This window comes from Pollicipes pollicipes, unplaced genomic scaffold, assembly GCF_011947565.3.
Source record: "Pollicipes pollicipes isolate AB1234 unplaced genomic scaffold, Ppol_2.1 Scaffold_6052;HRSCAF=7182_pilon_pilon_pilon, whole genome shotgun sequence".
In the NCBI taxonomy this organism is placed as follows: domain Eukaryota; kingdom Metazoa; phylum Arthropoda; class Thecostraca; order Pollicipedomorpha; family Pollicipedidae; genus Pollicipes; species Pollicipes pollicipes.
The window spans coordinates 7,759,311-7,772,335 of record NW_023596805.1 but is presented as its reverse complement, the minus strand read 5'-3'; the positions used below and the strand labels follow the sequence as shown (position 1 = coordinate 7,772,335).

At 48.8% G+C, this 13,025-nt stretch overlaps 1 protein-coding gene and 1 long non-coding RNA gene across 2 annotated transcripts in view; both read left to right on the top strand.

Moving 5' to 3' along the window:
- Positions 1-6,705, top strand: part of LOC119104751 (cadherin-89D) — a 40,390-nt gene extending 33,685 nt beyond the window's left edge. Inside the window, exons 5-8 of the mRNA XM_037228471.1 lie at positions 3,404-3,512; positions 4,221-4,429; positions 5,762-5,890; positions 6,526-6,705. Coding sequence (XP_037084366.1) covers positions 3,404-3,512; positions 4,221-4,429; positions 5,762-5,890; positions 6,526-6,705 — 627 coding nt within the window. The remainder of the gene's footprint in view (positions 1-3,403; positions 3,513-4,220; positions 4,430-5,761; positions 5,891-6,525) is intronic.
- Positions 6,706-10,926: 4,221 nt separating this feature from the next.
- Positions 10,927-12,926, top strand: LOC119104904 (uncharacterized). Its single transcript, XR_005095010.1, has 4 exons — positions 10,927-11,025; positions 11,431-11,627; positions 11,874-12,029; positions 12,891-12,926. It is a non-coding gene; the product is annotated as an uncharacterized LOC119104904 (long non-coding RNA).
- The last annotated feature ends 99 nt before the right edge of the window (positions 12,927-13,025 follow it).

Genomic DNA, 13,025 nt, shown 5'->3' with positions numbered 1-13,025 from the left:
GTCCGCCAGTCAAACGCTTTGGCAATATCAAGACCAGCGCACTCGTCACCAATAGCTGTGGCGCACAAAACGCGCCTCAGCATGATCAATGAGATTGAGTAGCGAAAGTAGCATTTGATGTTTCATTACTCAGGCGAGCACAACCAACTCCAATTGTGCAAAGCAAGGAATACTCACTGGAGCTTTAGGTTTTGCTTGAAACCCGCGTTTCCCTCGAACCACGTTCACCATGCGTAATAACTGAAAAATCCCGCGAACTCTCATACACACTCACTATATGCACTATAGCCACCCATATACAATACCTATGTGCACTGTACTCACTCATATACACTCACTATGTATACCTTATTCACTTATATTCACTCATCATATGCACTAAAGTCTCCCATACACACTCACTTTATACACTATAGTCAATCATACACACTCACATACACCTAAGCATGTACGCACTCATGCAGCATGCATCCCCTAATGGTCCTCAAACCCCGCCTCTCTTTCCTTGGCCCATCTCCCGACCGCCGCCCAGTCCTCTCCGAGCCCGGCACAACTCGGGGGCGTCACACCGTGCGCACGTAACCTCGGCCACGGCGCGTGACGCACGTGATGGTCCGACGTGACGCTGCGGGCCACGGCCGTGACGGCCGCGCGAGGCACCGTCACGACGGGACGCGCCGCGACCGGAGACTACCAGGGTCAGGGGCAGGGCAGGGCAGGGCAGGGCAGGGCAGGGCAGGGCAGGGCAGGGCAGGGCAGGGCAGGGCAGGGCAGGGCAGGACAGGGCAGGGCAGGGCAGGGCAGGGCAGGGCAGAGCAAACAGGGCAGGGCAGGGCAGGACAGGACAGGGCAGGGCAGGGCAGGGCAGGGCAGGGCACGGGTGCGAAGGGATCGGTGACTGGTGCGTGCAAAGGGTGGTAGTGACTGGCAAGGCAGAGATAAGCCGGGTCAAACAACGAAAGGCTAGGAGCATACAGGGACGCGAATGGGCAGGGACAGGGACTGACATGGACATGACACTGGCGTCTGGGAACAGGGACAGGCAGAGCGGAGACACGATTCAAACAGGCTTAACGGGGATAGGCAGGGACATGGATAGACAAGGGAATAGACGGATGGGGACAGGGGCAAGTGCGAGCAGGGCATGGGATGGGGCAGCGCAGCAGGGGCTGGGAGAACGAGGGCAGTCTGATACTCACAGGGGCATAGGCAAGCACTGATAAACAGCGGAGGCATGAGTTGGGACACAGAGAGGGATAAGTAAAACATAAACATCGCCAGGGTGGAAGGCTGATGCTGAGATTAAAAGCATGCCGTGATGTTTTGAAGAACCATGTCATCGAAAGAGGGGGGGGACGGGCATGTGAGCCCAGGGGCACGCCTGGGACCCCGAAACAAAATATAAGGCTGAAGACAGTACCGTGCCATTTGACCAATTGGATCATGCATTCGTTGTGCATGTCTTTTCCTAGGAATGGTCCTCGTGAAGGTCAACCGTTGAAATACTCATGATTTATTATAAATGTTTCAAAGTTATTTCGGTAGGCTTTTGGGGCCACCTTGATTTGAAATGTCGGTTCAGGGGCGACAAATGGTCACCCGGAGCATGGGACAGGTAACCAATGATAATCCTGAGGCACGGTGGTCATGTCAAATAGGCCAAGGACCATTTTGGAGACAAACAAGGTCATTAACATCCGCTGACCTGCAGCCTAAGAGCGGTCATAATCCTCTTTCGTCGTGAATCTGGTTCAGCGTGTTATGTTGCGATTCTTCGACTTGGGACTGTTGTGTTGTTGGAAAGTGCCGGCTTCGAAAAGGCGTGACTTCTGCCTCGTTACTCAGAATTGTTAATGCTGACCTACCCTGACAACGTTATAAGTGAGCTTAAGAACTCAACAAGTCACCGCTACAGTTCTCACTTTAATTTTTATTTTTACCTCTGTGCTTTTGGATTAGTTCCTCAGTTTCTTAGGTCTCAATTTCTGCATTCTTTCTTAACACATATGCTGTTTAAACACCCTTGCAAATTTATACAGGCTATGACCGGGTTGCTTGTAAAGGGGCACTCAGCACTCGCTAAATGTGGTAGCCGTGCAGACATCGTTAAGATGTTAAAAAGGTCAATCAATGCGCCTATCTTGTCAGGGTGGATTTCGTGACGATCACTGGTCCGGCAAGGCTCCGTTCCAAAAGTCGATGACAGTGCGTATAACAATACATCAAGTAACCATGTGCGACCTATGCACAACACATCTAGTGAACATGTGCGATTTATGCAGATCCTTAACCAGTTTGAGCAATCAACTTAGCAGTGTCACCGCAATGACAGAAATACCTCCCTGACATTACCTCGGCACAAGCCAGTGAAGGAGCTTTCGAGACAGAAGACGCGATAGACGGAACGCATGACAACGACAAGCAAAAATGAAGATTTTGCCGTGTATGGGCGTGACCATGCGGTCTGAAGAATGGCACGCGCTGCGGTGCAGGCTCGGCGACGCGCGCATGTTGATCCGTGCAATTTGTGGCTTGATAACCTTACACGGCCGTTCGAAAGTTATCAGGTGATGTGACGCAACAGCCAGTACTCCTTGAAACGTCAAAGACTCAACTGCAGAACCGTGAGTTAAGACAAAACTTGTGAAACCCATGTGCTTGGTAAAAAAAAACATCAGCCAACATGAATTGCGGCAGAAGGAATACTACGTGCCTGCACATAGAACACGTTTACTCCGATGTATTTGCAATGCTTTTTGGTGCTTGTTTTTCCTTGCAGTGTTTTCCTCTGTGCTATTGCGAGACGCCTGTGCAGTGCAAATGATAGGAATCTGGCCGTGGCGTGCGTTTCTCGAAGACAGTTTGGTTGGATAATAATCAGGTTCCAGCTCACGTCAAACGCAGATGCAGCTGAATATCTGCATGCTTCGGGCGCATTCGTTCCGATCACCCGCTTGCTCGAGCTGCTGCATAATGCATGCATGCTCTCTAATGGCGAATTAAAAAAACAATATGCTGTCATCAGGTGTCAAACGTCCACTGAAGATCTGAGACAACTGTTCCGAAAGGGGTGTGCGGCCTTTACAACTTCTTATCCACCTCAAAAGCACTCGTCAATGTATTTTTGGCACCGAAAGTTGCGGTCTGTGCGAGCAGACACTACGGTTTGCTGCACATTAAAGAATACATGCGGAAAGCAAGATGGTTTACTCATCGATGCGCGTGACGGCCATGCCATTAGCGCCCACGGTTTTGCGAAATTCAGCGCAGTAAGTAGTAGTAATTTAGTAATAGCAAGTAGTAATAGTTTGCTTGGACGGAAACCTATCTAGGATCTATCAACCACGAAGTAGGCACTGCGACCGCTTTACCCCTACTCATCACGTCCCCACTCTGCTTGCAGGGCTCGGACTCGCTGCTGGTCACACTCTACATCGAAGACGTCAATGACCATCCCCCGGTGTTCGTCGGTGACCCATACCAGGTCACTGTAGACGAACTCACCCCAAAAGGTCAGTTGTCCGTAGCATTTCCTGAAAACGAGCTCTCCCCTTAAAGATTGCTCGTACCCATTCTTTAGACAAGATTGCCCCAAAATGTGAATAGCCCGTACCCATTCTTTAGATAAGATCGCGCCAAAAGGTCAGTAGCCCGTACCCATTTCCTTAGACAAGATCTCCCCAAAAGGTCAGTATCCCGTACCCATTCCTCTGGACAAGATCGCGTCACAAGTTCAGTGACGCGTACTGGGTTACCGTGAACGAGCGTACGCCCAAAAATCAGTCACGTCTACCAGGCTTCTTTGGACGAGATCACGTCCGAACGAGACCACTGTGGAGGAGCTCACGCGCAAAAGCCAGGGCCAGATGACCGGGACACGTGTTATGTGGTTGTGGCATGACTGTCGATGCTATTTCACGTGGTTACCTTTTAAAATCCTTGGAAACGTTTATGCATTCGGAAAAATTAGAGCTCTGAAGATTTCATACATTCAGTGTGATCATCAGAACTCTGACGGTCCTGTGCTGCGTTCTGTGAAAAGCCGTATCTGAATCTGCGAGATATTCTGCTTCTTGTTTGGTCACTGGGTTGCTCCTTGAAGTGTTTATGGCTGGGCCGTATTGGACATATCATTCTAACATAAAGGAATTTGGGTATTTACGAGACTCTAAATGACGACTATACGTGACAAGACAATCTCTTGCCTTTTCGTCGCACAGGAATGGTGATTTACGACGGCATCATGGCAAAGGACAAGGACAAGGCCAACACCGCTAACAGCGACATCTACTACTGGATATCGAACGGCAACGAGAATCTGAAGTTCAGCTTGTCGCCGCTACCCCGAGGCGGCGCTGCAGTCGTACTCGAGAAACCGTTCGACTTTGAGAACGGCGACAGGGAAATGAATTTAACCATCACAGCTTCGGTAAGATGTGACAGATTCCAGAAGAAGACGGCTGATGTCACCTCAAAACTGGACATGATTTTCAAAAGGGGCTTTAGTTTCGCACGTCGAGCGCTATTGTGCGTGGGTCTGTGTCGAATCTGAACGTCATGCATCCATCGACCAAAGTCGATCGCTTGGCATGGGCCATTTGACGTAGCGAGAAAGCAAATGGTTCCATGTAATTCAAGCTGTGTTTCCAATAAGGGCGCAGTTGCCAGGTACCACTTGTACAGCACAGCACTGTAAATTACTGCGGACCGTCTCTGGCCACGACGAGGCGTGATACTTAACATGGCGCGACTGTAACCAGGCATTCATGCGTCGATATCAGGCTGTGCAGACAGCTGTAAACGTCAGAACGCGTGTTTCTCTTCACTCCCTTCTCCTGCGACGTATTCTCATTCATACTGAGGTAACGATTCACGCATCCTGCAGTAGTGCATGCAGTGTCACGCGTGACGTCATCAGATTGCCTTATATATGGTTGGCTGCAATTCTGAAAACGAACGCTGCCCGTTTCAAAAAGTCACATCACGCTGTGGTAGAGCCCCCAGCTGCTAAAGACCGATATCGTGTGACGACTTGGATTGTGAGGTATGACGTTTGACGACGTTGGCGTTTGAGCAAAGCACGTTTGCTTTGCTCACATCTCACATCTCTCGAGCTCACACCGTGCACTGGCAATTCGCAAAGTGCCACAAGGTGACGGTGGTTTTTCTTCGGGGTATGGCCGACTCTCAAACGATGACGTTACGATATGGCAGCCGTGTTTGCCACATGGTAGTTGGGTGATTACTCACCGAGCCATGACCCAACGCGCGAAGGGGAGCTTTCCATAAAGATCGCATTGCTTGCCTATGACTTTTTGCTGTTCTTCTTCTTCTTCTTCTTCTATGCTGCCTGCAGAAAAGAGCGTGTCGAAGATCGGATTTAGCTTTGCTTATGGGTTGGTACATAATACGAATAATGACCAACACCCCGCCAACAATGTCGTTTTTAATATTTTTGACGCGGCTGGATTCCAACGTAAGCGCCAGTGCGATTTTTCTTTCAGAATGTTCGCCATGCACTAAATTTTGCAACGTAAAATGTGAGGTTGGCGCAAATACCGCTGAAAAAACCGTTCTAAATCGTCTAACATCAATCAATTTACCATATAGCTCGCGCCTTGCGTTCCTAAGCGCGACTTTACCGCCCTAACTCTTACAAAATAAGCGCGACTTTCCCGTCCTATTGCAGAAATAAGCGCGACTTTCCCACACTAACTCTTACAGAAATCCAAACACTTTTACAACTGTTGCACTTTTACAGGACCGCGGCGCCCCGGCCCGTCTAAGCCGGGCTCAGCTGACGATCTCAGTCAAGGACGGTGACGACCAGCCGCCCCTTTTCACCGCTGCCATCTACCGGGCCAGCGTCACCGAGTATCCCGGCCCCCAGGTCGGTACACACTGCTGCCATCTACCGATGGCTTCAGCAACCTGGTCAGTATGCAACTGCAATCCATCGTGGACATCTCGAGTTAATGTGCACTGCTGCCATCTATCTTGGTAGATATGCTTAGATCTACTTAAGCTCATCTATATTTTCCATATCAATATCTTCTATAGATATAAAATATATACTTACATTTCAGATGCTATCATAAGCATATCTACCAAGCACACTGGTCACAATCTACTTTCCACTATTGTCAGCCACAGGAAGGTATTCGTGCCATAGCAAATGCATCTTGATTGTACTCGCTAGGTCTGTATAAAAATGTGTCGCCTTACAGGCTGGTTACCACATTCACTGATGAATGGCTGCAAAATAAATATGAAGTCACACAATGTTTTCTTTGCAAGAGTAAGGCACGCTGTTGAAAATCGCTGTAGTGTTCGTGATTGTGACAATGGCAAATATAACAAAATATCAAAAACGGAAAATGCATGAAGCACAAGCATTGCCATATGGACAACAAGACTAGTACGTAAAATCGTAATGTGGTCGAAATTATATTATGCCAATATTATTTCGAACATATATTCACCTTTTCTTTCGCACTGGGCCTTATCACAGATTACATCTTTCAGATGAGATCCCTTCAGCTCCTTCTGCGCACGGAGCCACCAATCCTGGCCTACGACGGCGATCTGGCAATCGACCAGCGGCTTAACTACCGTATTCGATCTGGCAACACTGGGCAACATTTCAGCATGGACTCCGCCACCGGCGCCCTGACGCTGGTGAAACTTTCGACCGCGAGCAGTTAGAAAACGTAAGTAGCTTGTGGGCAATATCTAACAACTTCGACAAGAATGCTCATCTGTGCGAATGGTTTGTTGAAGCTCGTTTCACGTATGTGTACCCTAAAGATTCGTTTTCACCTGTGGTGAAACCCTAAAAACTTGCGCTTTTTCCGACCCAGATATTCGCCAGCTGTATCCGGCAGCGGCTTCGTTTTACTCAGCTTGAGCAATTCATCAACGCGGGGAAGCGTCGGCGGCGCATTGACGTCCCCTCTAGGCGCGTTGACACTCCCCGCTTGGGCGCGTTGACATCCCCTCTTGGCGCGTTGACATCACCACTTGGCGCGTTGAATATCCCTTGCTTGCGCGCGTCAAGTCGGCGCGGAAGCCGCGAACAATGCCGGCCGCTCGCGACAGCGGCTGACCTCTAATCCAAGCGCCACGACTGGACACTACGCCCTGTCTGACCTCAGGACGAGGTCACGCTGACGGTCGAGGCGTGGCAAGACGGACGACAGGTCAAGGTCAGCGCGCGCCACCGTGGTGGTGACGGTCACTGACCTCAACGACAACCGGCCCGACTTCCTCGTGGACCGCTACAAACATCAGCATCATCGAGAACCTGCTGCGGGGCTTCAGCATCGTCCAGGTCCGCGCCACGGACGCCGACAAGGTGAGGTTGGTGACCGCATGCCAGCTGATGCCGGTGAAAAGAGGGTTGGTGATTCGTAACCTAATGCATACAGTGGGAGTGTAGTGGTGGGAAAATGATGAAAGTAAGCCGACGGTTGTGATGGGCAACCTATGCTAGCAAGGGAAAAGTGGTGGTGGGCCTCTGATGGTCACAAAGTCGGCAACTGTGTGGCGGTGGGCCAAGGTAATACATGACAACAACATGAGCCATGTGCTGCCAAGTCGACAGCAATATGCCACCACTATGCCGGGGACCACAAGTTTGAACCATCGGCTACAAACATACCAGCTTGATTCGATATTGTTGAGCAGGCATCAAGATGCTGAACATGGCCCTTGAAGCCTACCGGCCAAGCAAATCATCACTGGCATGCTGGAACAGTGTATTGGAAACAGCGATGAAGGATAACAGAAGACAGTTACGGTTTTGGTAAATGCAGCGATATCCACCTAATGCCTCAGCGTAATGAACCTGGATGTCTTCTCGCGGAAAGGTGTAAAGCACTTGAGCTCTGCAAAGGTAGAATGATCAGTCGGTCGATATCTCACACATGTGCCTCTGGGCCTCAGGGAGACAACGCCAACTTCACCTATAGCCTGGACGACCCCTCGGGAGCATTTGGACTCAACCCGGTAACAGATGGCTGACGGTGGCGGATCAGTCCAAGTTGGACCGCGAGGAGCAGTCGCAGCTGAAATTGGACATTTACGCCGACGAACTAACTCCGAGTGTGTTGAGGTAAGATCAGAAAGTTCTCATTTACCATAAGAATGCGCTAGGGGTCCGGATAACTAAAAAAGGCATCATTTTAGTGCAAACGAAGTATTTCGCTGCTTTGATCTAAAGCTTCCTCTCTCCATCCCTTCCCTCTTTGTACCATTTCGTCTCGATACGTCATTTTGGCCTTCTAATTCACTGGGGAATTGCTCTTCTGTTGGAACGCCAAATGATGTTGCTCTGCCGCGCCGCTCTTTCAGAAGGCAATCAAGGTCTTTCACAAAGGTGATCATCAATCTGTTGGATTCGAATGACAACAACCCGAAGTTCCTACCAACGAACACGTACCAGTTTGTCGTGGATGGCAATAGCTCCCTTCGCAGGGTTATTGGACGGGTAGTGGTTGCTGCGTGGTGTTACAAAAGCAATTGATGCGCACGAAAGGGAGCAGTACCTAAAGAAAAGGGTAGACCGTATTCTATAAGCCCGATGTAGACGTGGCTTAAGGGCTTCAGAAGGGTTTTGATTCATAACGTTTGCTGCTGCGTGAAACATGTCGGCTTATGGTCTGCAGGATTGTGATAATAATCAGGTATCATTCCACTACCTGGAACGATTTACATTTTTTTTTGTATGCTTCCACGAGATGTTGGTGTTCATGTACGCACACGTGGGTGTCTGAAATCATGATATACCTAATTTATCCTGGTATATATATATATATATATATATATATATATATATATATGTATATGTTATTATATATATATGTATATATATATATATATGCATTTATATATATGTATATATATAATATATATATATATATATATATATATATATATATATATATAATGTATTATATCACGAAAAATGTGTATTTAGGGTAGGGTACCATGCCTGTAATTGGGAAGCACATGAGAGCAAGTTCTTCATCAAAACAGCTTGGATTTCATGAACATATGGTGCCACAATAAGTCGCAGGGTTCGCTAAAACTCAACATGTTCGTTGTGCTTCTTTCGAGATATTTTTATCTTTCAATTCTGATTCCATCTTTCGACGCAAATAACGCTACCCACAACATTGCGACCCTCGCCTTATTCCAAGCCTCGCACCATCACCATGTGGAAGCCACCCGATCCCGACGAGGGGCGTCAACGGCCGCGTGACGTTCTCATTCGAGAACAACACGCTAACGGGAGGCCAGCCGGCGTTCTCCATCTCCTCCTCGTCGGGGGAACTGCGCCAGCGGCGCCCCCTGCCAGGCCGGCTCCTACGTGCTGTTCGTGCGCGCGGAGGACGCGCCGGTCACCCGCGGGGAGACTCGCAGCGCGCTAGCTGTGGTGACCGTGCTGGTGCGGGTCAGAAACGTCCGTCCACCCAGGTCAGGTCATGGCCAGCTCAGTCACGGGGTGACCTGAGCAGTTCACATGCATAACCGGCCACATGTTCGCTGATCGGGGTTACAGAGTACACTGCCTCTAGTGGGGATGAAAGATGGACGCCGTTCGGGTCATGAGTCAAATGCGTGTCGGGTCACGGGTCAGCTCAGGTCAGGTCATGCTGCAGTGATCGTTTGGCCTTTGGCAAGGTTATGAGAAGAACACTGATCAGGATACTGGGTCAAACCTGATCAGGTCACGGGTTAACCCATGTTTGGTTACAGGTCAGCTCGGGTCAGATCACCGGCTTACTCAGGCGAGGCCGTGGGGTAGATAGGGGGACACAGGGTCATAGTAACGCAACCTCTGGTGAGGCTGCGTGGCAATCTCTTTTCAGGTTACCGGTCAACACAGTCGGGTCATTGGTCGGCTATGGCCAGTTCACGGGTCACCTTGGAATTGCACGGGTTGACCTATCTGCGCCGTCAGGTCATGTTGGACGCGATGGTCAAATCACGGGGCGAAGGAGATGACCATGCAGTGAACTTGACTGCGTCAAAGATGTCAGCTGTGGTTCGTTCACGGTTCAACCCTGCTGAGGTTACCGGATGTCCAGGTCCTGATGAAATCAGAGGGCTTACCAGCCAGGCCCGGGGACTCACACCTTGCATGGTTTAGAGCAGGTCAATTTTCAAGGCAAACCAGGGTCATGCCGGAATGGTAGACATATTTTTGACGATGCATTCTGTTTGTGAGCTTTTTAAACAATTTCTGACACCGCTGAGCCGGGACCACGTTGCAAAGCTCAAATTATGTTCGAAATGAGATGAAATTCCGTGTGAACGTGGGTTGTCATGGACTAAAACAACGTCATAATCACAGGGTGAACCAAAAGTATGTAGTTCGGCTCATTCACTTCAGAAAACGCTTACCCGGTGATATCGCACCATAAACTCACGCTCAGTTCTAAGCGCGGGATCAGACCTGCTTGTAGCTCAATGTTTTGTTGATTTCCAGGCTGCCTTTGTGACGTATTATAAAGTTAGACATATGAAAGGTAACTCCGACGCACGAGTTTAACACAGCTTCCATTTAGAATGCGGGACGGTACAGCTTTGTGGAGCAAGAAGAGCTCAGCCGATTGTAATCATCATGGTCATTTGACATGTGCGTAGTAATTCGCACAGATCAACCGTGTTACGTGATTCGCTGATGTTTGATTCGCTGATGTTTGTTCGCAACTCTGGCTATTTCCAGCCGTTAGGCGCGTGTTGCATTTCTCCTCAACCAACGCGACCAAGTGACAGCTCACGTCAGTCTCCGTCCGGTGTGTGCCCGGTCTCCGTCCGGTGTGCCCGGTCTCCGTCCGGTCAGTCTCCGTCCGGTGTGCCCCGAGACCTAATCATGCACGCTACTACTTCCGCTTCAGCGTCCCACCCGGTCAGCGGCTGTGGGGGGCAAGGACGTGACACCGGGGTCACGCGTCGGTCAGCTGGTCGTGGAAGACCCCGACGGAGACGACCTGACCTTCCGACTCAGAAATGCAACAGGTCAGTTGTCACATTCAGATCAGGTTAGGACAGGCCAGTTGTCACATTCTGATTCCAAACGCACATTGCTCCATGTGAGGGCCTTTCAAACTCTGTTTAGTTCGTGGAGGAGCTGGAAATGTAACCACATGTGACGGCTATATGCATAATAACTTTTTAGATTTAATCTCATAGCATTGAAGCATTAGCATGCATCCCTCGATCGATAACAACAGGCGAGCATTCGTGTTCCACGTCGAGTGATTCACTGTGAGGTTAATTGGCTGTCATGCCAATCTACTCTCATCGGTTTGCAGAATTTTGTAAGAATAGGATTGAGTGTAATGCTTAGCCATCTCGATTTGCCGTTGTGAAGGGCGCTTGCTGAACTGAAATGTTGCTGACTCGTGTATTCTTTTATTTCAGTTCCCTTTGATGTGGATAATGACACCGGGGTTATTCGAGTCTCTTCGCCATTGGATGAAACAGAACAATCCAAATACAGCCTTGGTATCGACATTACCGACGGAACGCACCTAACGACATCTATTATCGACATCTTAATCGTACCAGAAAACGCGGAAGAATCATTCGAGAGCGCATCACTAGCGTTCAATGTAACGGTACGGCAATGCACGTGGTTGTTCGGTTGACTATTGCATGTAAATTGGCGCATGCTGAAGGAATTCCAAGCCAGCGGAGCATATCCTGAGCTCATATGCTTTTACGAAAGGCATTCTTCACTGGCTGATAAAAGTCGAACATAAATAAGTAATGTCAAGGAAACAAAATAAATTTCGATCAGTTCCCAGTTGCATGATATCACACCAGTAATAGATCTTGTGATCTTCATTTATCTCTGTTTACAGGAAAATCTCAGCAACATCACTGTCGGCATGCTTCTTGACGAAGATGAACGTCCTGTAGAGTTCTTGGAAGCAAAAATTTTGAATCCATCGCTAAACGACACGTTTCAAGTAACCTCCGAAGCAGAACTTCGGCTGATAAAGTCGTTGGATTTTGAGGTACGTGATATGAAAAGAATTGCTGCAAAAAGCGGCACGCTACTGTGTTTTATAATTCACTAGTTTTTTTCTTCACAAATAAGTCCTAAAACTCTTACGTAAGCATTTCAGCGCGTACATAAATTTGATGCCGCTGCTATTGTCCGCCGTTTTAAATTCCTGCCGACCGCCGGCTGCACTCATCAGTGTGCACTGTGCAAATGCCATCGCATTTGTCTGCTGTTTGAATGTTTCGTCGGCCAGCTGAACCTGTCAATGACAACTGTCCATATGTTTTGCCATGGTGTGCCGTTTGCATTTGCCGGTTTCCCGTCTTTTCATTTTAACATATCTTTAACGATAACGATCATTCAGAAGGGCCAGTCAGATTCGCACAGCTGGATTGTTCGTCCATGTCGATGTCACTCATATTAAACCCGTTCAAATTACAGCAAGAAGGTACCAAAATAATGGTGTTTTATAAGCAAATCTCACTGAATGTTTTTTCGTTATAAACAGAACATATAAGGTACTAGTGTTAAAGGCATGACTTTCTAGTCACATCTCAATTAAGCCGTAATTAAACCCTGGCAGTTCGTTAGCGCAAACATGAGCGCAAACAACTGCTGCAGTTAACGCACTTTTAAAACAAAATATACTAAATGGTAAATACTTCTACTTCGAAGCACATTTTAATCCATCCTTCATCTGGGCCACCAATGTGCGGTCCAAGCTCGTGGTTAGCGCAAACACATGAGTCAATATCATGAAACAAATTGCAGGTGTATCAGACCAGCATGTCGGCAGCGAAATCCACTCACACTTACGAACAGTCCGCGCCGAACAACTGCAGCAACTTGAATCTACCCGCGTTTCCCACAGGAGCATCGTCAGCTCTCATTCACCGTCGTCCTACAGTAACCGACGGCATCGGCAACATCACGTGCGTGCCGCCGCCCTCACCGTCAACGTACTAGACGCCAACGACAACGCACCGCGCTTCAGCAGCCGGCATTA